At 47.9% G+C, this 24419-nt stretch overlaps 2 protein-coding genes across 5 annotated transcripts; both read right to left on the bottom strand.

Annotated features, from left to right (window-relative positions):
- Positions 1 to 204: 204 nt before the first annotated feature.
- Dtx3 (deltex E3 ubiquitin ligase 3) lies at positions 205 to 6175 on the bottom strand. Of its 3 annotated transcripts, none has more exons than XM_090327721.1 (6): positions 5871 to 6175; positions 4553 to 4618; positions 4299 to 4375; positions 2991 to 3720; positions 1251 to 1468; positions 205 to 894 (listed from the first exon to the last, which is right to left on the bottom strand). In XM_090327721.1, the coding sequence occupies exons 3-6, from the start codon at positions 4325 to 4327 to the stop codon at positions 819 to 821; spliced, it is 1053 nt and encodes a 350-aa protein (XP_090183847.1). In that variant the 5' UTR covers positions 4328 to 4375; positions 4553 to 4618; positions 5871 to 6175; the 3' UTR covers positions 205 to 818. The 3 variants fall into 3 exon arrangements, with proteins under 3 accessions (XP_090183847.1, XP_090183858.1, XP_090183851.1); XM_090327732.1 differs by having other exon boundaries at positions 2991 to 3739; positions 5871 to 6174; XM_090327725.1 differs by lacking the exon at positions 5871 to 6175 and adding an exon at positions 5644 to 5730.
- A 1178-nt stretch (positions 6176 to 7353) lies between these two features.
- Positions 7354 to 24352, bottom strand: Pip4k2c (phosphatidylinositol-5-phosphate 4-kinase type 2 gamma). 2 transcript variants are annotated; one of them, XM_090327703.1, is made up of 10 exons: positions 24082 to 24352; positions 21053 to 21150; positions 19369 to 19465; positions 18859 to 19002; positions 11406 to 11552; positions 11172 to 11210; positions 10324 to 10437; positions 9685 to 9952; positions 9413 to 9516; positions 7354 to 9236 (listed from the first exon to the last, which is right to left on the bottom strand). In XM_090327703.1, exons 1-10 carry the CDS (start codon positions 24253 to 24255, stop codon positions 9156 to 9158), a joined length of 1266 nt encoding a protein of 421 aa, XP_090183829.1. In that variant the 5' UTR covers positions 24256 to 24352; the 3' UTR covers positions 7354 to 9155. The 2 variants fall into 2 exon arrangements, with proteins under 2 accessions (XP_090183829.1, XP_090183839.1); XM_090327713.1 differs by lacking the exon at positions 24082 to 24352 and adding an exon at positions 23525 to 23596.
- Between the last annotated feature and the right edge of the window lie 67 nt (positions 24353 to 24419).

Genomic DNA, 24419 nt, shown 5'->3' with positions numbered 1-24419 from the left:
CAAACCAACCCCTCTTCATCCCAATTCCCACGCGGAGCCAGGCCCAGGGCCTGCCAATGACAGGGCCCCGCCGTCTCCAGGGGCCGCGGGAGGCTCGGGACTGTGAAGGGGTGCCCGGGAACTCCCCCTGCACCCCTCTTCTCAGCAGGTCTTGCTGGCCACCCAACCCCCATCCTGCCCGAGGAACAAAACGGGTGTGGCATAAAGAGTTGCATATTTTACTTTATTTTTATTAAATTAAAAGCTACAGTCTGGCGTCGATTCCAGAACAGGGTAAGGAGGCTCCTTGTAGGGGGCAGGGAAGAGCGAGATAGACAGAGACCGACAGAGACAGAGACACGGGAGAGAAGGACAAGGTCAAGGTAGGAGAACTGTTTTCTTAAGGACACACAGCTGGCTCCGTGGGGGCGGGCTCACATCAGTCCAAAGCAGAGCAGTAGAGTGGGGGCTGGGATTCAAGAGACTCGATCCTCCCCACCCAGGTCCTTTCTGAGCTTAGTCACTGGAGCACAGCACATACCAGGAGAAGCCAAGAGCAGTGGTGGGGCAGGGGAACTGGGAGTATGTACACGGGAGCCCAGAGCAGAGCCTTGGAGACCAGCCTCTGCTAGAAGGAAATGGCTCACAGGGCACTGAAGCACTTGGCCAATGGGGACAGGGGGAGGGACTGCCCTCTTCCCCTGTGAACTCCCTCCCCAATCAGACAGGTCCCCTACTTGGGTGATGTGGGGGTAGGGGGAGAGAAGAACAGAGGCTTCCACTGGGTCCTAGTGGAGAAGGACGAAAAGGACCTTGGTATGGGGGGTGGGGGGCGTCCTTCAGTCATCTGTGATACCCTTGGCTCTCAGTTCCTCTTGCACCCGGGTCAGGTAGGTGGGGTCCGGGTACCCAAACCTGAGAGCAAAGAGAAATGAGGGTTAGGGTTAATGGTCTGGGTTTGTTTGTATTACCCCATGCCCACACTCATTCTGGACCACTCAATAGAGGCTCTATTCAGACCACTCTCCCAGATCAGGAGTGAACTCCATGTTGGAGAGAACAGCCCAATTCTGCAATTTGGGAGGGGGGAGAGGGCAGGTTAAGCTGGGCACATCAGCTGCAAGTAGGAGAAACTGGGATAGACAGAAGAGATGGCTGAGCAGTTTGGTCCTCTCCAGTTATTAGGATCCCCAAGGGATCCGCCCCAAGGGGAGGGTGAATGTGCCCCCTCAGTGGGAATGGAGGGAAGGGGGAAGGAAGAGGAGTCGCACAGCTGGGGTCCTCCTGTGCAGCTCGTCTTGTGGTGGATGTCGTTCCAGGTGATGACATTTGGTCTCCCCGTGGTCATGGACGTGCCAATAGTGAAGGTGAGACGCTGGTCAAACGCCTTTCGGAACAGGGTCAGCACCTTGTTGCCCTCAGGGCAGTCCGGGAGGTAGGCTACCCGAGTGGTTCCAGGATACCGAACTCCTGGGTTTGGATGTTCAGCCTGAGGGGAAGAAGCAGAATAGCCAGTGAGAAGCTGGGTTTCCTAAGCCTGCGTACCAACGGAGGGGCAATCTGACCAGCCTTCTGTCTGTGCATCCCCCGCTGATGCTGACAGGGCACTAGCTGACAGCCTTCCAGGGAAGAGCATGTTTATTACTCCAGACATAATCCTTATTGTTAAGAGGTTCTTTTGGCCTTTACAGTCCCTCAAGTCTCAATTCAGCAACAAATGGATTCTCAGAAGTGATAGAAGGTAGCTAATCTTTTACTCTCCAACTAACTCAGCAGAAATGTGAAGACTGAGAACATTTCTGTTTTCCTTCCTCCACCTGAAAAATACTGAATGCTTTCACCAGTCTAACATTTTTCCTTTTTCTCTCTTCTTCAGAGCTATCCCATCCCTCTCTGAAACTGAACTGGTCTGTTACTCTTTGTCCAACAGGAAAATACCTGTAGGCCCTTGATCATTTCTGTTACCTTCCACACTCATCAAGCTCATTGGTCTGGATCAGAGTACCACTCCCAGTGCTATTAGACTGCTCAGGCAGGTCCCTCCCTGTTGTGCCTGCCTGCACCTGAACCAGCATCTCCACAGCTTTCCCCCACAACCTCCCCTCCTCCATCTCCACAGCTTTTACCTTGGCTCTGCCAAGACATTTACCAACATCCATATTTGTCAGGGATGTTTGTGCAACTCCTTTCTCTAATACCTTAGTGTGTGTGTGTGTGTGTGTGTGTGTGTGTGTGTGTGTGTATGTTGGTACTGAAGTTTGAATTCAGGGCCTGGACACTGTTCTTTAGCTTTTTAATCAAGACCAGGGCTCTACCATTCAAGCCACAGTTCCTTTTTTTTTTGGTGGTTAATTGGGATTAAGAGTCTTATAAACTTATAGGATGATATCCAGGGTACTCTGGGGTTCATGTACATTTTTTCTTTAAAATATATAAAGCTTGTTTTTATAACTGATTAAAAGAAAAAGTCTTGTGAACTTTTCGGTTTGGGTTCACTTGGAATGGATATCCTAAGATCTCAGCCTTCTGAGTAGCTAGGATTATAGGGGTGAGCTAATAGTGCCTGGATTTGTTTTTTCTTCCCCATTTATTTTATTGCCTGTATAAAATAAAATAAAGGGCAAAACAAGCTATTGGCTTTCTCCATTAAGTCAATAGAGATTTAAAAACATATTTTTACTAAGTACTTTTCAATTACTGAATCCAGGTTATGAATGCCTCCTGGTCAATGTCAGCCCTTAAATCCGGGGCTTCCTGCTCACCAGGCTAGGTTCATGTTCTACCACTGAGCTACACCTCAGCCCTTTCACTTGATTTTTCTGTGTGCTTACAATCATGGTGCTGGGAAAGCGGATGAAGGGGACTTCCCAGCTCCAGAGCACTGAGTAAGAAGGCATTCTGGGAGATTATAACATAGCTAAAACATTGTCCTCCCTCCCACCCATTTTTCCAAGGTTAGACAGCAAGCCTGGGGAAAAGCAAAGGGTATGGGCAGGTCACGGTCTGCTTACCCCCTGGACACCGGGCGGGAAGACATACTGGATGACAATGGTGCCATACTTCTCATAGCTGGGCAGTAGGAGGGTGGCATCCTTGGAAACCAGCATCCGCCCATTCTGGGGCTGGTTGCCCACCAGCTGCCCATAGAAGCGGCCACACATGGGGCAGGCCTTTTTCACCTGCAGGGCCCGCGTGATGCAGCCCTCACAGAAGGAGTGCCGGCACTTCTCCAATGTCTTGGCGTTCTGGATTTCCCCCAGACAGATGGGGCAGGTGCTCTCCTGCTCTTCTGCCTCCTCCCGGAGGCGGGGAGGAAGGGGAGGGGGCAGGGGAGGAGGAGGAGGAGGGAGCCCCCGTGCCCCTGGAGGCAAGAGTGGGGCCCCTCGAAGAGGGGGTGGGCCTGGGCGGTGTAGCTCTGGGTGCTCCCCACCCCCCCCCAGAGCCAGGCAGCCCATGAGCTCCCCCTGCCTCTGAGCTTTCTTTAGCTCTTTCTCTGCCTCTTTCAGCAGCCCCTTCAGAGCCTTCCGGGCCAGGTACAGCCCATTGGGAGGGGCGGGGGGAGGGCCCTGTGGGGAAAGCTGGAGAACATAGATGTCAGAAGTTTCGCCATCTATGAGGATGGATACTCGGTGCTCCTCCCGTAGCCGAGCCAGCCGGGCTGGGGTCTCCTTGCTCAAGAAGTCCCAGACAGGCTTGGAGACAGTCACTTTGTTCTTGCAGGTGCCTCCACAGGCTGCCATTCTGGACAGGACGAACGACACTGCCCCCAGGGTGAAAGGGACTCAGGGTGGGGGGGTCCCCATTTGACACACATATAAGTGCCTCCTACTACAAGTCCTTTCCAAACCTTTTATTACTTCTATTCTCTCAAAACCCAACCCCAACCCCTCTTGCAAACTTTCCCCTTCAGTAGTGAGGTTTGAACTCAGGGCTTCACACTTGTTAGGCTTGTACTCTACAAATTTAAGACAACTCCAGCCCTGCTGGTTGGTTTGGGGATGATGTGAACTTTTCTGCCTAGGTTGGCCTTCCACCAGATTGGAGCCTGCTGAGTAGCCAGGATTATAGGTATAAGCAAGCAGCACCTGACTTGCAAACCCATTTTTGATCTCTCCTTATCTCCTATCACCCCAGCTTCCCCTAAAAAGCAAAACATTTTCATACTTCATTACTGTAAGCCAAGCATCAGCTTTGGCTCCCTTATTACCACAGAAACTACCTGTCCCTCCCCCATTCTGAGTGAAACAACAACAACAACAACAAAACAAACTTGGCTCTTTAAAAGAGGAGGAAGCCTTTCCACCCTCCTTTGTGCTCACTTTGATCCTGACGAGCTTAGAATTGGCATGCAGGGTTGCTCTCTTTTTCTGGGCTCACTACTTGTAAGCCGTGTGACCTAGTGGCATGGGAAGAAAATGGAGGGAAAGTGAGAACCCCCTTCCCAAAGCTTCCAGGCCCCAACCCAAGAGCCCATGGAATAGATAGAAACCTGGCTATAGGTTACTAGGGAGGAAATTTCTTAAAGCACTGCAGGAAACCAATGTAAAGGTTGAGATACTCTGGGTACAGTTACCTGGAAATCCCATGGAAGGTAATGGCAGCAGAAATCCCTCTTATTTCCACACTCAGCTGACCCGAACTGTGGGAAAACAGGAGAGCAAAGATGTACGATGACAAACGTGGCCATTCCCTCCCTCCACACCTAGCCCAGAAACAACTCTTCTTCCATTTTCTGTCCTTGACTGCAGAATTCCACTCGCAGTCCTCTTTCTTCAAGTTGCTAAAGGAACTTCTCCTCTAACTTTCTCTTTTCTTCTACACCGCCCAGGCTTTCAAGAGCACCCAGAGCACAGATAAGAGAGGACAGGGAGAAAAAAGCCCACACAGAGGGAGGTCATTCTTGCCACCTCCCTCAGATCACATGGACAGGAATTCTTCTAAGACTTCCCATGTCCTTGCCACATTCTCCAATCATTCAGTCCCTGTAGCCGAGGGGGAGTTCTCCTGATCTAACAGCGGTGGATGCTGGGGAAGTCACTTAGGGATGCCAACAAAGTGGCCCCTGCAATAACAAAGTTCTCCTTGACATCTTTTAGAGCCAGCGCAGGAGGGGCGGGGCTCCAGCAGAGGCTCTGCTGGAGGGGTCTGCGGTGTCCCCTGGGTCCTGTCACAATTCAGCCCCAGGGCTGTCCCCACAACACCTCCAAGTGCAGCTCAATTAGAAAGACAGGCCATTCGTGTGACCTCGATTTGTTGACGGATCCAAAAAACAGGAGTCTGTTGTGCCTCTATCCCACGTCCCTCCCCCAAGGCCTGAAGGAACCCCAGTCTCCATCCATACGCCTGTGCGCGGTGGTACAGACACCCCCCCCCCGCCCCCGTCACGGGAGACCCGGGACCGGTGTCCTAGCTCCAAGTCCTGCTGGCACGGCACAGGGAGGCGGGGCCACGGTTTAGGCCGGGTCTGCGATTCCTCTGGGGAAACCAGGGCTGGACCCAGGGCCGGTCCCTCCCTCCCGACCGCGGGCCTCGCCCGGGCGGCCGGGGGAAGGGCAAGGGTCCCTGGAGGGGGGAGGGCGCCCACGAAGGCAGCTCCCCTTCCCCCACGACCCGGAACCAACTCCCCGTGCCCCTCACGCGCGGAAGCCCCCGGCGCCCCCCCACCTGGTGGGGAGGCACGTCGGCCCCATCCGCGGCCCACGGAACCCCGCGCGGAGGCCGCGGCTGGGATGTAGACTGACGACTGGCCCGGGCCCTCGGGGGGCTCTCGAGCGGCGCACCGGGGATGCAGGCAAAGGATGGGGCGCCGAGAGCGCGGGAGGGACTTGCGAGGGGTGCGAGCGGGGCCCCGGGGGCAGGCGGTGGGTGTGGGGGGCGCCGGGCTCACCTACCTCTCGTCAGCGCCGCCATTGCCGGTCACATGACTGAGGCTGTTGCTGGGATGACGGTCCGGGCCTTAGCAACAGGGGGGGGAGACCCCAAGAAGGTAGAAAGGGGTGCGGAGGGGGCGCAGAGGGAAAGGGACGCAGGGGAGACAGCACCCCTGCTTCTCTTTCGGGGTGGTTGTCGCCGTTTCCTTTGACCCCCCCTCCCCTTTTCTACCCGGGAGCCCCTGCCCTTCCGCCCCAAAACAAAAATGGAGGCGCACTCCCAGGCTTTTGGAGGGAGGGGTGGCGTCATGCAAACCTAGGGTGGGAGGTTAAATGCCTTCCAGGACGCCACCCCTCTCGCCGCCCTCCGGGAGGCGCCCCCTCCCTTCCCGCCCAGCTCGGGAGGGGTGGGGAGGGGTGGGGGAGTGGGTGGGTGTCAGTGGGCATGTGGTTTGGAGGGGAGCGCAATTATTTGAAATTCTTACGCTTTTGAGGAACAAGGTGGGATGGCAAGAATCAGTAAAACGAAGAGCGCTGGAACTACTTTAAAAAATCCCACTACTAAACTACTTGCATCCCCTCCCTCATCTCGTGCCTTTCTACATTGTTTCTTTCTGTAGTTCCCCCCCCTCATAGGGACTGCCAAGGGCCATTGACAGTTTTTCCTCTTTTCACAAACAGGGACATTCAGGCTGGTGGGAAAGTGAACAGATCCTTTGAAAATGGTTTATCTTGGAGGAGGTGGTGGTGCTGTCAAGGGTATGGTTCAAATAGAGTTAAAAATCCTCAGAGTGGGGGGGAAAAAAAGCTGCGATCCGCTCTGCTTCCCACATCAGAGCAGTCTCCGCCCCCAGTCCAACTCACTTCCCTTGGGCCACATCAAGCCAGGTTTTTCCACCAGCCAAAAAGACCTCAGCCAAGACATACCACATCTCCCAGACTGGCCACAACCTCTAGTCATCCACCCCCTTTCATTCCCCCTCTGCACTGGAGTGCTGTCCACTTTCCTTCATTTTCCCAGGACCCTGCTGTACCCTTCCTGTCCTCAAACAGAAGACAGCTTTCCCAGGAAGCCTGGGGAAGCAGACTTCCTTCTCACTTAGCTGGTGGGCTGAGGGGGCCATTCACCTTTAGACGTGGAACTGACAGCCTTGGGGGAGGTGGGTGTATCATCCTACTATCTGGCCCCCACTATTGCTGAATTCACACAAAGATCAAACTTTTTGTTTGGAGATAGGGTTAAAACTATGTAGCCCAGGCTGCCATTAACTGCCATTCCTGCTGCCGCCTCCTGTGTGCTGGAATTATAGGCATGTACCACCAAAAGCTGGCTTGATGTTTTCTGTTCCTATGTCTACTCCTCACCACCTCTTAAACCCACAACCATCTATAACACCTACATTCTTAGGTGGCCAGCACTTTGAAGACCAGAATTCCTGTTGGACTCTATTTCTAAAGCACAGGATTCCTCAAAAAAGTATAGAAGAAAAAAAAAGCATTTATGTGAAGGAAACAGAATAATTTATTTTTTTGCATTGTGATAAATGGGGGCAAATACATAAGATCTTCTTTTATTAATAAAACAGAAGCAATAAATGAAGTTGACAATACTGCCCATGATATATTGGCCTCATGGTCAGAGAAGCCGGTTCTAGAGAAATGGCTGCTGGTGTCACAGAGCTTTTATTGCATTCAACAATGGAGGGGGAAAGGGGAGGAGAAGAGGAGGGAGATGATGGGAATAGAAAAGATCCAGCAGGCCCCTGACAGGAAGACAGTACAGGGGCTCCAACCTGACCAGGGTCCTTCTTCCTACTTCCTTTGGAGCAGAGATGAAGGGGAGAGCATCTTCCTGTGGACCTCATGAAGTCTCCTGAGACCAATCAGTCTGACCAGATAGAAAGTAAAGCTGCTTTGCATCTCCACTGGCCAGCTTTATGGGAAAAAGGTGTGGAAGCATCAGAGGAATGGGAGGAGGGGAGTAAAAATGGGTGTGTTAAGCCTCAAAGGCATGGGGAGGGAAAAGAGGACAATTTATTTCATCTCATGAGTCCTCTGCACTGAGATCATGCATCAACTCAGCTATCTTTGGAGGGGGCCGGGTGATTGAGTTATGGCTCTGACTCCTCTCTGGGGGTGGAGAGTGAAGATGACAAAGAAGGCCATCTGTCCTCTGGGAGACACAGTAACAGTAGAGGATGGGACAGAAGAGAACAGCATGACAACAATTCAGGGGAAAAGGGTTTGGGAAAGGGTAGGGAAAGAAGTGTGCTAGGTGGGCACACCAGGCAATGAGGAGGTTCCCACACTCTAGACCTCTGTTCTCTTGGAATTACCAGAATTGACTCAGATATAGTTCCATCTGCCAGAAATAATTCTTGCAGATGGCTAGACAGGAGGAGAAAATTTAACATGGGGAATGAACCTTAATCTGTGACCTGTCATTCCACCATCCCAAGCTGTCCATATCCCCACTGAAGGTTCTAGCCCCAGCAAGGGTACTAGGATCTGGGAAGCATAGCAGTCAGACACCTTGACCCAGGCTTGCACACTTCTGGCCCTCTCTGGACTCCTGTGCCCAGAAGTGCAGCTAGGTGGAAGTGGGATGGGAGACAATACAGGAGAGTAGTCAGTTGATCCTTGACATAGATCATTTCCAATTCCCTGCATTGTCACAGTCCTCTTAGGTCCTGCCTCTAACGTGTCAGCCTGCTGACCACTCTCCACCCCACCTATGTATTTGGATGGGTCATGGTCCATCTTGTGTGCATGCCCATGCCCACATCTGTAGTAACCTCAAAGTCCTCTATTCTAGAGCCTACCAGGAGGGAGGCATGATGCAGTGAGTTCTATAAAGTCACCAGCAAAATTCCAACACTCTTAGTTCATCCCATGCAGCAAAACAGAGTAGTTGCTTGAGCTGGTCCATTGTCCAGACCTCTGGGAGTCCTGAAGATAGTAAACAAACCCCTTCCCCAGCTCTTCCTATTTTATAGAAACAATAGATTTCTCAAGTTCAAGGCACTTGGGAGAGAGTTAACAGTAAAACTCTAATGAAGCAAGAGGGCAAGGTGGGGAGAGGAAGAGAGGCAGAAAAATAAAAAGGGAGAGAAAGGACAATGTATTTCTGGGAGCCAGGAAGAGCCTGTTCAACAAGATGGAGTTATCTGTGTGGAAGGAGCCTGCAGCTTGAATTTAGCAGTGGGGGAAGAGAAGTAATGGCTATAATACCAATGGTTCCCCCAAGCCTCTCAGAACCCTGCCACCTTCACCATAAAGCAGCAATCATCACAGATAGGCTGGCTCTTAAGCAAAGATGTTGGTAATAAAATCCAGGAATCGCTTAGCATACTGCTCAGGATGGACAGTAGAAATCTCTGCTCCTGCCTGTGAAAAGGAAGTACAGAACAATGTCAAGGACTTCACTACCCTTTCTACACCCCATCCTCCTAGCCATCTTGCCCATTTCTCTCCTCCTGCCACCCTACTTGCTCTGACACAGGAGCCCTCTCTTCTCAGAGAATAGTAGAGACAGGAAGGGACAAGTCTTGGGGAATTCTCACCCCATGCTTGACAGTTTTGGCTGCATGAGCTGCCTTCTTCTTGGCATCATATTGTGTAAGGATGTCAATGAGGCCCATGAAATACACTTCCTTTTGGGGGGCCCCTGGGGAGAAAGACCAACAATGAAGAGCAGGTACAGTCCCAATTCCTCTTCCCCAGAAACAAGTCAATTTTGTTTGAAAAAGCGAAGCAGTCTCTCCTCCCACCACCTAGTTTCTGATCCCCACGGATATTTTTCCCCTTCACCTTAGGAATTTCCAAGCTCTCTTACCCTCAGCACTCCGGATGGCGTAGACATCTATGAAAGACTCAAACTCTCCAGGGCCCAGTGGCCTGTGGGAATGGATGTAGCCTCCGATGCCCTCAGGAGAGGTGCCAAAGGAACCCACGAGAGAAGGAGGTCCAGCCAGGTTACAATCCCCATCCCACTCTGACTCGTCCTCCCGTGTAAGCCCTTCCTCTTCTGGCTCAGAGCCCCGGATGATGTCGTGGATGCCTAGCAGAAGGCTGTAGTCCATGATCTTCAGCTGGACTAGAAACTGAGAATCATTGACAAAATCATACATCCCAGCTCTCCCTCCCTACTCTTAGGTACTACCCCTTATGTCTACCCTTGAATTTCTAGGTCCTCCTAGTGAAAGGAAGTATAAAAAATGAGGTTGTGATATACTCTGCCCTTTAGTACTGTAGTGTTCTGGGGGTCTGTTTACCTTGTACTCACCTAAGCCTCTATGAGTCACCTCCAAAGGTTTTTCCTGTCTCATACTCAACCCCCGACCCCCCCCCCCACTCATCCCTACAGAAGACCTAAAGAATAAAGGAAAGGGGAAGGAGCTCCTTCATATTGTGCATGGAGAGACAATCAGAAAAAGCAAATAAATTAGGCATTTCCAAGCATTGTAGTCATCACCTCCACATCTCTCTTTAGCTTCTCCAGAAATACTTTCTTCTCCTCTTCACCAATATATACTTTCTGGTTCTTGTTGAGGAAGTCCATATCCTTGAGGGTGGGCAATTCTTTAACCTAGAGTACAGAAAGGATATTTGAAAGTATATTCCTTCTTCAATGTCTAGATGGAGAACCTTGCCTCTTGCCCAGGGCTCTGTCTCCATCTCAGTAGCCTTAAAGATACATCAGTCTTATAGTCACTCTGTTCAGTCAGCTCCACACTGAAGTTTGCCTAGATTCAATCGCATAGCTGAGTCCCACATTACATCCCACCACTTCCCACTCAGAGTTTCCAGTCAACACCCTTCATGCAGACTTCTTCCTTCTTCAGCAAAAATAGCTGCCTGAATATGAGGCACCCAGAATGGGAGCTGATCGCTCTGCTCGTATGGCCTGGGTCTTCATCTACCCTAAACCTTCCACGTGGAATAGCCTATTGCTGCTCCTTCATTCTTTTTTTTTTTTTTTGGTCAGTCCTGGGGCTTGAACTCAGGGCCTGAGCACTGTCCTTGGGCTTTTTCAAGGCCAGTGCTCTATCATTTGAGCCACAGCACCACTTTCAGCTTTTTCTATGTATATAGTACCAAGGAATCAAACCCGTCTTCATGCATTCTAGGGAAGCACTCTACCATTAGGTCAAACTCCCGGCTCCTCCAACCTATTCTTGGATCCGCAGAAATTTTCAGTAATTTAAGATAAAATGGACAGCAAGTGATCCCTACTCACTATGAGAATGAGCTCTTTATCCTAAGAAGACCTCTTTCATCCATCCCCCACTTCCCCACCCTATCACCTAAAATGAGAATCACCTTTTCCTTATCGCTGGCTTCCCGGGATACTAGAGAACCCTGTGGAGAGACCCAAAGACTAAGTTAGCAGAAGTGGCCAGCAGAACTCAGACAGACTCAGCAGAATAGACAGAACTCAGTTCCTGTGACAAATACACAAACCTCAGAGCCTTCTTCCCACTGAAAGCAACTGTCCCTTGCCCTCCCAGGCCCATTCCTATTCACAGGTTTTCAGCAGTAGCTCCTGTTTCTTACCTTGAGGTCATACTTTCTGTGCACAGGAAGCCTGTGGCTAAACATATTGCGCATCACCAGCATGTAGCTGTCTTCATTTTCCACACTGACTCGGTACATCCCCAGGAACTGGGGCAGCAGTGTATTGCCATGGCACTTCACAATGTACTGGGGTAAGGAAAAGGAAGGAATAAAAACAGGCTGAGCAGCAGATAGACCAACAGCCCAGGGATGGGAATCCAAATTCTACCATTCTGAAGTGAAACAGAAAACTTCAAGTAACTCACAACTGTATCCTAGCTACTTAGGAGTTTGAGACTTGAAAGAATGGGGTTCAAAGTCAGCCTGGATAGAAAATTCTGCCAGACTTTGTCTCCAATTAACCAGCAAAATGTCAGACTGGAGGCATGGATCACCAGCCCTGAGCAAAGAATCCAAGCAAGACAGCAAGTTCATGCTCCAGTATTGGCATAAGAAAAAAAAAAGTGGTAGAAGTTTCTTATTGGTGTTCCTAGTTACCTGTAGCTTCTGAAGCCCCATCTTCTCTGATGTCTTCCATTCCTAGAATGTCATTTAATATTAAAGTGCTTTCTCTCATTTAGGCAAGGTGACTCTTTTTCATAATCCTAACTTCTCAAAGAGACAAGAGGAAGGATTATAGCTCCAGGCCAGTCCAGGCCTGGAAATATTTGCAAGACCCCATCTGAATTCACAAAAAACTAGGCATGATAGCACAAACCTGTAATCCCAGGTACTCGGGAAGCATAAATAGGAGGATCAGGGTTCAGGCCGTCCTGAGCAAAAAGTAAGGTCCTATTAGAAAAATAATGAAAGTAGCCAGGCACAGTGGCTCAAGCCTGTAATCCTAGCTACTTGGGAGGTAGAGATCAGGAGAATCACAGTTCAAGGCCAACTCAAGCAAAAGAAGTATACAAAACTCCATCTTATTCAATGGCTGAGTATCCCAGGCATGGATACAGTAGAGCAGCCTGACATTCATCCCAAGTGTCACAGGGAAGCACAAATAGAAGGATTACAGCCCAGGCCCTCCAGAGTATAACCAAGACCACACCTTGAACATAACCAGTGCAAAAAGGGGACTAGAGGTAGGGATCGAGTGGTTCAACATGTGTCTAGCAAGACTGAGGGCAGAGTTTAGCATTAGTACTGTGAAAAGTTAAAAAATTTAAGTGTCTGGCATTAGTGGCTCAGGCCTATAATCTTAACTACTCAGGTGACTAGAATCTGAGGATTATGGTTCAAAGTTAGCCTGGACAGAAAAGCCATAAGACTCTAATCTCTAATTAATCACCAAAAAGCTGGAAGTAGACCTATGTCTGAAGAGCACCAGCCTTGAGCAAAAAGGCTCAGGGACAATGACCAGGGTTGTGAGTTTAAACACTAGTACTGGCACACTGGCGCACACACACACACACACACGCACACATACACACATCCTACACCCAAATAAATATAAATAAAAATAAGAAAAGCAAAAAGGGCTGGATAAGTGGTAGAGTGCTTAGTGAGTAAGCACAAGAGCCTGAGTTCAAACCAAAGTGCCTAATCTAATTTCATTATATCATTCTTTAAGATCATAAAGGTAACTACTATTACTCTCATTTTATGCCCTTTTTGTATGTAAGTGGTCCCAGAACCAGAATTTGAACTAACATCTATCTGTTTATCAATAACATGATTTTATCTAGTCCAGTATTTCTTGGTGGGTTCATTCCTGTAATAAAAATGCCTATAAGGGCTGGGAATGTGGATTAGTAGTAGAGTGCTTGCCTGGCATGCATGAAGCCCTGGGTTTGACTCCTGAAAAAGGCAGAAAAAGACAGAAGTGGTGCTGTGGTTCAAGTGGTAGAGTGCTAGCCTGAAGCACAGAGAGGCTCAGGACAGTGTCCAGGCTCTGAATTCAAGTCCCGGGACTCGGGCATGTACACACACACACACACACACACACACACACACACACACACACACACAGTCTAGGCTCTGAATTCAAGTCCCGGGACTCGGGCATGTATACACACACACACACACACACACACACACACACACACACACACACACACAGTCTAGGCTCTGAATTCAAGTCCCGGGACTCGGGCATGTATACACACACACACACACACACACACACACACACACACACACACACAGTCCAGGCTCTGAATTCAAGTCCCGGGACTCGGGCATGTACACACACACACACAGTCCAGGCTCTGAATTCAAGTCCCAGGACTCGGGCACGTGTACACACACACACACACACACACACACACACACACACACACACACACACACACACACACACACACACACACACACACACACACACACACACACACAGTCCAGGCTCTGAATTCAAGTCCCAGGACTCGGGCACGTGTACACACACACACACACACACACACAAAATGCCTGCAAGCCAGCACAGTGGATCATGCCTGTAATTCTAGCTACTCAGGAGGCTGAGATCTGAGGATCAAGCTTCAAAAGCCAGCCTGGTGGACAAAAGGACCTGAGACTCTTATCTCCAATTAACCTCTAGAAAACAATAGTGGGGCTTGGCTTGAGGGTAGGGTGGTAGCCTAGAGCTGAAGAGCTCAAGGTCACAGCTCAGACACAGGGTAGGGTGGTAGCCTTGGGCTGAAGAGCTCAGGGACAGTGCCCAGGCCAAGTTCAAGCACCATGACCCACAAAAAAAAAAGACTGCAAGATGGCCTGCAATTTTATAGGCAGGTATGCCTATAATCTCAGCTACTTGGGAAGAAAGGCAGGAAGATCTTGAGTTCAAGGCCAGTGTAGACAAAGGTAACCTTGAAATCTTGTCTAAAAACCAAAATAAAACCAAAAGAACTGAGGCATAGCTCAAGTGGTAAAGCACTTGCTTAGCATGCTTAAGGACAAGGGTTCAACCCTGAGCTCTGTAGGGGGGAAAAATGACTTGCAATCTAGATCCTTAAGAAATAATTCTTTCTAGGATGGTAGCCTTGAGCTGAAGAGCTCAAGGGACAGTGGCCAGGCCAAGTTCAAGCCCCAAGACACACAAAAAAAAAAAGAAAGAAAGAATTCCTCAGATTGGGAATTTGGGCTAGTGGCAGCATGTGTGCCTAGCATGCACAAAGACCCAGGTTTGATTCCTTGGTACCACATGCATAGAAAAAACAGGACGTGGCCTGTGGCTCCAGTGGTAGAGTGCTAGCCTTGAGAAAGCCCAAGGACAGTGCTCAGGCCCTGAGTTCAAGCCCCAGGACTGGCAAACACACACAGACACACACACACAAATTAAAAAAAAGAAAGAATTCCTCATTCAGGTATGAGTATAGCACTCTAGAAGCTGAAGGAGCATGAGTTTGAGCTCAATCTGGGCTACATATCAAGTTCCTTGCAAGTCTGGGCCAGATAGTGAAACCTTGTCCTAGAAAATTCAAAGTAAGATCAGGCACTAGTGCCTCAAGCCCGTAATCCTAGCTACTCTGGAGGCTGAGATTTGAGGATTGCTTGCCTCAAGCTTGTAATCCTAGCTACTCTGGAGGCTGAGATTTGAGGATTGCAATTCTAAGCCAGACCTGGCACAAAAAAATCTGTGAGACTCTTATTTCCAATTAACAGCCAGAAAATCAGAAGTGATGCTGTGGAACAATGGTAGAGCACTAGCCTGAAGCTGAAGAGCTTAGGGATAGTGCCGAGGCCTTGAGTTTAAGCCCCATCACTGACAGAAAAAGAAAAAAGAAAATTCAAAATAAACTGGTGGCTCATACCTGTCATCCTAGCTACTCAGGAGTCCGAGATCTGAAAACAGAGGTTCAAAGCCAAACCAGGGAGGAAAAGGCCTTGAAGTTTTTAGCTCCAAATAACCACCATAAAACTGGAAGTGGCAAGCTGGGCATGGTGGCTCATGCCAGTAATCCTAGCTACTCAGGAGGAGCAGGGTTCAAAGCCAGTCCTAGCACTAAAAACTCCATGAGACTTTTATCTCCAATTAACCACCGGAAAACCAGAAAAGGCACTGTGGCTCAAAGGGTAGGGCGGTAGCCTTGAGCTGAAGAGCTCAGGGATAGTACCCAGGCCCAGAGTTCAAGTCCCACGACTGACTAAAACAAAACAAAACAAAACTGGAAATGGTGCGGTGGTAGAGCACAAAAAAAAGAAGAAAGGAAGGAAGGGAGGGTTCAAAATATGCCAGGTACTGATAGCCTCATGCTTATAATCCTAGCTATTCAGGAGGCTGAGCTGTGAGAACCACAGTTCCAAACCAGCTAGGCAAGAAAAGACTATAAGACATTTATTTACAATAAACTACCAAAAAGCCAGCTGTGACTAAATGGTCCAGCATTAGCTGAGTAAAAGAAGCTCAGGGACAACACCCAAGCCTTGAATTCAAGCCCTAGAACCAGCACAAAAAACAAAAACAAAACCCAACAAATTCCTATATTGAGTTAAAGATATACCTAGAATACATAAGAATCTGGGTTCTATCCCTACCACCACAAAAACAAATCAATCTCTCTCTCTCTCTCTCTTCCTCCCTCCCTCCTTTGTGTGTCTGCGTCTGTGTCGTGTGTGTGTGTGTGTGTGCGCGCGCACGCGTGCGTGCACGCACTTACACACTGCTACTAAGACATGAATTCAGAGCCTAAGTACTATCCCTCAGGGTTGACACTCTGTCACTTAAGCCACAGCTCCACTTGCAGGTTTTGTTAGTTAATTGGAGATAATAGTCTCACAGACTTTCTCTGCCCAGACTGGTATTGAGCCATAATTCTCAGATCTCAGCCTCTTGAGTAGCCAGGACTGCAGATGGAAGCCACTGTTTCTTTCTGTTACTGCCCACTTCTATTCAAAGCTAGCTTAAAAGTCATCAGTAAGTAAATCAATCCATTTCCTGACTCACCTCATACTGAAATCAGATTTATGTCCTCATTTGCCTCTAAAATTTCTCCCAAATCCCCTGTCAAATCTAATAGGCATTCTAGTCATTATCCTATTTCAACCAAGTGGTACTAAATTCTGCTGACCAGACTCTCAAAAGGCTCTTAGCTGAGGGCCAGGAGTTTGGCCTAGTGGAAGAGTGCTTGCCTACCATGCACGAAGACCCGGGTTTGATTCCTCAGTACCACATACATAGAAAAAAAAGCTGGAAGTGGTGCTGAGGTTCAAGTGGTAGAGCTCTAGCCTTAGAAAGTCCAAGGACAGGGCTGGGAGTTTGGCCTAGTGGTTAAAGTGCTTGCCTAGCATGCACGAAGACCCGGGTTCGATTCCTTGGTACCACATATATAGAAAAAAGCCGGAAGTGGTGCTGAGGCTCAAGTGGTAGAGCTCTAGCCTTGAGAAAGTCCAAGGACAGTGCTCAGGCCCTGAGCTCAAGCCCAGGACTGGCAAAAAAAAAAAAAAAAAGAAAGTCCAAAGACAGTGTTTAGGCCCTGAGCTCAAGCCCAGGACTGGCAAAAAAAAAAAAAAATATATATATATATATATATATATATATATAATATATATATATGCTCTTAGCTGAATACAGGTGGTAGAGTGCCAGGTGTGAGCAAGGATTTTGAGCAAATACAAGCTTCTGAGTTCAAGCACTGGTACGCCATGCCACCAAACAAAAATAAAACACCTAGCTCTTTACCCTTAGCTCCCATTACAGTACCCTGGTAATTCATTCAAGGCCTAAAACTTCACCATGTCCAAATCAGAACTATCTACAAACAAACAATCCTCTTTTTTTTTTTTTTGTAGGTGATGGGGCTTGAACTCTGGGCCTGGGTGATGTCCCTGAGCTCTTCAGCTCAAGGTTACCGTCCTCCCCAGGAGCCATGGCCCCACTTCCCCTTTCCTAGAGATTAATTGGAGATACGAGTCTCAGAGTCTTTAGTGCCTAGGCTGGCTTTGAACCTCACTCCTCAGATTTCAGCCTCCTGAGTAGCTAGGATTACAGGCATGAGCCATAGCGCCTGGCAAACCCTCTTCTTTCTGTTCTACAGCTGTTGGTAAATGGATATCTAGAAATTTGGTGGCTCCTTTAACTTCCACCATCATACCTAGGTTTTCCTTTCTGTGCACACTGCCATCATTGCTCATTCTCACCTAAGCTACTAAATACACTCTCAGTATTCTCCTCTACAATCCATTCTTTCAACACACTGTCCAAAGACTCACACACACACATTCACTAACTACCCTGCAAACAGCCTTCAAGGAAAAAAAACCCAAACTGTGTGATTTAGAGGCTCCTTTACAATGCATCTGCTATTTTTCCACAATACCAGATTGTAGCCCAACTGAATATCCTGCAGTTCTTTGGTCAAGCTTCTCATGGCTCCGTGCCTTTCAAAGTGTTATTTTTCTTTGCCTAGAATGCTCTTTTTCTCCTTGACAATAGTTAACCTCTACTAGTTACTCAAGAATTCATCCTGAGGTGAGGATGCCACTCAGTGGTAGAGTGCATGCTTAGCAAGTAAGAAGCCTCAAGTGTTGATTTCCAGCAACACACACGCACTCATCAAGGAAGAGCAATTAAAAGATCAACTAAGATCAACTTTTATGATTCCACCTCCAAAAATCTCTTGTTCAAGTCTCCCAAATCCTTCTCTTTGCCCAGGTGAGTTAGATGATCCCTCCTCTGTACCCCTAGAACGTTCTGTACATCCTGTCTTTAAACCAAGAGATCTTCAAGGCCGTGACCACCCCATTCACAATTTCTCTACTGATTAATACTAATGACAGCCATTAAATGTTTGCTGAATAAGCCCATTTGTTTTGCTTTTCTGGGGGGTCGGGTGGGGATGGGTGAGTGGGTACAGTCTTGCTATATAACCCAGGCTGGCCTTGAACTTACAATCCTTCTTCAGCCTCCCAACTCCTGGGATGACAGGCATGCACCACCATGCCTCATTTATCTGTTTTCCATTTTTTCCTTCTTCACTGTGTCTGGTGAGAGTTTTCTTCAGTTGAAAGACATCTCAGGAAGAATGCTTTTATCACCAAAACATTCCATATACTCTACATTCTAAGTTCAGCTGATCAGACAGAAAAGCTTCACTAGTTCTGGGACTAGCTGTAAGAATGGGTTCTTCCTTGCAAATTATCTCAATTATGCCTTTGTGCTGGTTTTCTTCTCTTTGCAATTATTACCCCTATCTGCAGTATAGCTGGTGTTAATGCTTCCTTTAATTCTGAGTTATTCTACAGTTTATATTTTGCCACATATGTGCCCTTTATGTATAAACCCACAGTGGTTTTTAGATTATAAGTACCAAATGGGAAGGGAACTATCAAATTCTTCTGTTAGACACAAGCATGCAAAGGCCCCTTTTCCCCCCTGAAATGTCTAGTCTTAAACCAAAACATGATACTGAGTGTTTCTCAGAAGAAGAAACAGTTTATATGGAGAAAAAGTCTCTTCTGGGCTTCTAGCAGCTGAGCTAAGGAGAAGAAAGAATGAGTATGAGAGAGGACTGACCTGGTGGTAGTTGGACAGGTTACTATGCATGTCAGCAATGTCCTCACTGGATACTTCCTTGATGACCAGAGTCCGGTCATAGGAGATAAGAAATCGGCCATCACTGCCTTCAGTTTCACTTGGGGGGCTTCGGGTAAGGGACACCTGGAGACACATAACAGGCTAGAAACTCTTTTTCTACCTCCTTTTCTAGAAGTACAGGACATACAAGTGCCTCTGAAGGTGGATGAAACTGGGGTATGAGATTAAGCAGGGCTTCTTAATTGGGGTCTATATGCAAATTATTGGATTCTACATATGAACTGAGTGAAACACAATGCAAAATTCTTAATGTATCTTTATCTTCTCAAGGACAACTTTGTTAATTTTCATTAATTTTTTTTTTAAGATGCTGTGAACTCAGAAGGATAATGAATCGTATTTCTTTGGCTTTTGTTTTTCCAAACATGACTATCCCAAAGGACTCCTAAGTCATCAGGGACTACTCCTCACCCCATATTAGACTCCTACCAAGTAATCCTGGTCATCAATGCCAAATCGATCACGGAGGTTCCTGAAGACTTGGGGACAATACTCCTTAAACTTGAAATGACTGGGTAGATTTTCTCTGAAATACAGTTTTTAAAGCAAGACAACAAAGTAATGGTTTCATTTACATTTATATGAGGCTTATCAGTTTATAAAGTAGTTTATACCTAATACCTCATTTGCTTCTCACAAAGCTCTATGAAGTACTTTAAAAGGTATATTGCTTCCATTTTACAGAAGGTTAGATTATATCTCAGTGTAATAAGGTAACCTGCCTGTCACACAGCTGATTATGTATAGCAAGGTTCTCCTGTCCATGCAAATGGCAGCATTTCTCAAATCTCAAGCCAGTTAAAGACATTCAAAAGTTGGCAATAGCCGGGCATTGGGTGACTCAAGCCTGTAATCCTAACTACTCAGGAGGATGAGATCTGAGGATCACAGTTTGAAGCTAGCCAGGGCAGGAAAGCCCATGACACTCTTACTCCAATTAGCTACCAAAAGCCAGAAGTGGAGCTTTAACTCAAGTGGTAGAGCACTGCTTTGAGCAAAAAAGCTCAAGGACAGCCCCCAGGCCCCGAGTTCAAATCAAAAAAGCTCTCTCTCTCTCTCTCTCTCTCTCTCTCTCTCTCTCTCACACACACACACACACACACACACACACACACACACACACACACACACACTCACCACTGTTTTGAGTGGCATCTTCTGGACTAGCAGGGCTTAGAGTACTCCAGTATTTCTTTCAGGACATTCCTACTAATGCAAGCTAATAGCAATGACATCTAAATGTATCTACTTGATGGAACTGTCAGACTAGAGGAGAGAAACTAGCACATTTGACAGTGTGACCATATCAGAAATTATTTCAATGCTGTCTGTATACAAAACTGAATTTATGCCTTGGAAAGGATCTTAGACCATTTAACTTCTTTTTTCGGGGAAGGGGGGAGGGAATGATTGCTTTGGTTCGTTTTTTTTTTTTTGTCGGTCATGGGGCTTGAACTCTGGGCCTGGGCACTGTCCCTACCACCAATTAGGCCAAACTCCCAGTCCCAGACCAAGTTAGGTTCCTAAATCTAAAATCTTCAGTTTAATCTTTAACATTTTTAACTTTTTTTTTTAAGTGGGAGAATAGGAATTTGAACTTGGTATCTGACTTTGGCTCACTGGCTATTGCTCTACCAATGGAGCCACACACCGAACCTCTAAACTTTTCTTTGTTTTTGGCCAGTCCTGGGGCTTGAACTTTGGGCCTGAGCACTGATCCTGATCTTCTTTTGATCAAGGCTAGTGGTCTACCATTTGAGCTACAGCACTACTTCTGGCTTTTTCTTTTTTTAACTGTATTTTTTTGTTTTTTTGTTTTTTTTCTTTTGGCACTGGGGATCGAACCCAGGCCATTGCACTTCCGAGGCAAGCGCTTTGCCACTGAGCTACATCCCAGTCCAGTTCTGGCTTTTTCTAAGTAGTTTACTGGAGATAAAACTCTCAGAGACTTTCCTGCCCGGGTTAGGTTTAAACTGCAATCCTCAGATATCAGCCTCTGGAGAGCAGCTAGGATTAAAGGCGTGAGCCATTGGTGCACAGCTCATCTTAACTTTTTAAATTCATTTTCCCCCCCTAGAATGTTGCCATGGGAAGGGCAAGGAACTCCACTTACCTATGGAAAAGGTGATTGTTGACCTTGATCTTGGAGCTGGCCTTAAAGTCATCTGGCAGCAGCATCACTGGGGGAGGCACCTGGCTGAGCTCATTTATCTGACAATCCAAAATATGAAGTGAGAGTCAGTAAGTGAGGGTATGGAAAGCTTCTCATCTATTGTATCTGGGCAGGAGACAGGAAAGGGAAATTCAAACCCCATTTCTTCAAAATCCCTAGCTGTGCATATGCTTGAAGTTAAAGGATGTTAGATAATCTCTAACCCCTTCTGCTTCCCAAGGAAGACTGCTATGAGCACCCCTCACACTCCGCACACTCCCACACCCATGGAACTTCATGCTCCCGACAGTCGCTTATATTAGGCAAGCCCTGTAAGCAACTCAGATTATTTTTAAAGCTGTGAGAGAGTCTAAAACAAAACAACAACAAAAACCCAGCTCTACAGGATGAAGTAAAGTTACACACCCCACTAAAAAGCAAGCATTTTCAAAGTGCCCTGAAGCATTAATGGGACTCTGAGGGGGGTCAACAGCAAGAAGAATAAAATGTCTTTGCCTTGTAAGAGGCTTCTCCTTACTAACAGGACAGTGCTCTTAAAAATTACTACTACCCAGTTCTCTGCAGAGATGTCCATCTGCTTAGGTTTATCTATTTATTTTGCCAGTCCTGGGCCTTGAGCTCAGGGCCTGGGCACTGTCCTTGGGCTTTCTCAAGGCTAGAGCTCTACCACTGGAGCCACAGCACCATTTCTAGCTTTTTTCTATGTATGTGGTACCGAGGAATTGAACCCCGGTCTTCATGCATGCTAGGCAAGCACTCTACCACTAGGCCAAACTCCTGACCCCATCTACTTAGGTTTAAAGTAAAGAAGAACAGCTGACCTCAGAGGGAATGCATGCCATCACAGAATAAGAGTTCAGTAGGTATCTATTCCCTAAAAAGTCAAGCCTGCCCATAACCTAAAAGGTCCCAGGCATCACACGCTCACATGCTCACCTCAGCCATCAGGGCCTACAGCCTGCTAATCCAAGGTAGAAAAGAGGTTCCTGTGCTCAGGAATCCCAAGAAGGTGTACTTCCTTGTTGGTGCTGCTACAGCACCTCTGACCTATTCCTCATAATGTATGTGTCCCATGACTCTGATCACCAAGTTATGTAAACTGTCCCACCACACACAGATTGTGAGTACTTCAAAGGCAAAGACCCGCCCCAGTCACTGACATCTGAGAGATGCCTAGCTAACAAGGTTCAGCACATGGCAGTCCTGAAATGTTTATTAAATGAATCAATGAGAAAGCTTGCCTATCCTTACTTCATCATTTAATAAAGGTTATGAACTACAGTGTAACCTAAATCTCACAGGCTGCACTGCATGAAACTCCTCCTGTTCTCAGAAGAAAAGGAGGACAGAACATATTCCTCCAGGAAAAAAAAAAAGCCACTTGAGATTGCTAGCCCAAAAATCAGCAGAGCTTTTCCTACCCCCTCCACACCACCTGCTAAGCAAGCTGAATCATCACTAGGGCATATGTTCAAAGAATTTCTCAATTCCAGACACTTGAAGTAGGTATGTGTTAGCTGGAGGATGGGACCTTCAAGCTAAAATATCTATATCTAACAAAGCTGAGGCTGGTCTTACTTATAATTCCCCCAATACTTACTAAAGGAAAACCTTCCCTGTTTGCTTCCTACAATGGTGGGTGAGTCACCTAGAAGGTACATATTGAGAGACAAGCCTTCTTCCAAGTCTTTTCCACACCAATACCTTACACTGGAAACACAATACAAGATATTACCACTCTACTGTAGTGCAAAATGGAGCCAACAGACCCCAAACAACATATTAAATTGTAAATTAAGAATCTGGGGCCAGGAGTATAAGCTGGTGGTAGAGTGCTTGCCTACCATGCTTGAAGGCCTGGGTTTGATTCCTTGGCACCATAAGAAAAAGGCTGGAAGTAGTACTGTGGCTCCAACGGTAGAGTGCTAGCCTTAATAAAGTTCAAGAATAGTGCCCAGGCCCTGAGTTCAAAGCCCCTGAACTGGCAAAAAAGAAAAAAAATCTGACAAAACCCCCAGCAATCTTCTTCATCCCTTACGCTTCCATTAGCTTGCCATGACTGTAACAATTCAAGGAAGTGGATTACTAAAATATTCTGTCACATTCAAAATCCCTCCATCTTTCCCATTCCAGATCTGAAAAGGGTGAGAAGGATGGCTGTACTTCTTTCACTAGAGTTAATCTTAGAAAAAAAACTTTAAAAAACTGCCCTCTTTGTCCTCTTTTTTATTCCAAGGCTATTTATTTGGAAATAATATCCCTCGGAATCAGAGCTCTTCAAGCTTCTCTTTGCTCATACTAAATATCACTCAAGCCAACAAGAGGGATGCAGTTAAGACCAAAGGCATGTGCGCATTTAGATCTGAGTGAGTTCAACCTTCAGGCTAGGGTAGTATCTCAGAAATGCTGTACCTCTAGAGAGGAAAGGAAGGGGCAAACAGGATTAGGAGGTCCAAGCAGCCTGGAGCTTCCCCCAGACAAAGCCAAGGCTCCACAGTCAAGGACTGGGGCTAGAAAACAAGGTGGAAAGTGAACAACCCTTTTGCCCACCCCAAAACCCTCCACGTACACATTCTCTCACCTGGGCCTTCAATCTACTCCAAAGAGAGTCATCCCCGTCCACCCGCCCCCCCCCGCCCCCTCCACAACCCTGAGCTGAAGTCTGAACTAGAACAGTCTCCATAGCCTGAGGCTGGATCTGGGCAGAAGAGTCAAGGAACAGAGCTGGGTTTCTTTCAGGGGGCAGGGAAGGTGCCAATTCTAGGGGAGGAGAAACTGGGTAGAGGGAGAGAAAAGTTACAAAGCGAAGATAGTCTGGGGACTACCTTCCCACCTGGGGTTGGTGGGCAGGGGCCCAGACGGCCGGGAAGGTAGGGTGACAGGGAGGCGGAAACCTGGAAACCGGGACGCTCCACGGAACCCGAGTTGAGGACCTGGGGCTGGGCTACGGGGCTGGGGTCGGTTCTCACCGAGTGGGCGACGCCCCACAGGAACACGCCCACCAGCGGGTCGGCCGCCCGGAACACCTTCACCTTCTGCTGCACGAAATGCTTCTTCTTGGTTTTGGAGGCGAAGCCAAATCCCGGGCCGGGGCCCCCTGTTGCCGACGGTGCGGTGGTTGGCGGGACCGAAGAGGACGCCATACTCTCCCGCGCACCGGGTCGAGTGGAAGCGGGAGCCGGCTGAGATCCCGGCGCCCGACCCCGGAAGCGCTGCTCACCTGCGCCGCCGTCACGTGACCGGGGACCGGCCTGCAGGCGCGCGAGCAGGGCGGGGCGAGGCTGACTCCGCCCCTGGCGCTCAGCGC

This window comes from Megascapheus bottae, chromosome 2 (assembly GCF_031878675.1).
Source record: "Megascapheus bottae isolate mThoBot1 chromosome 2, mThoBot2.hap1, whole genome shotgun sequence".
Classification (NCBI taxonomy): domain Eukaryota; kingdom Metazoa; phylum Chordata; class Mammalia; order Rodentia; family Geomyidae; genus Megascapheus; species Megascapheus bottae.
Note: the sequence above shows the minus strand (reverse complement) of the source record. Positions and strands in the feature narration are given on the sequence as shown.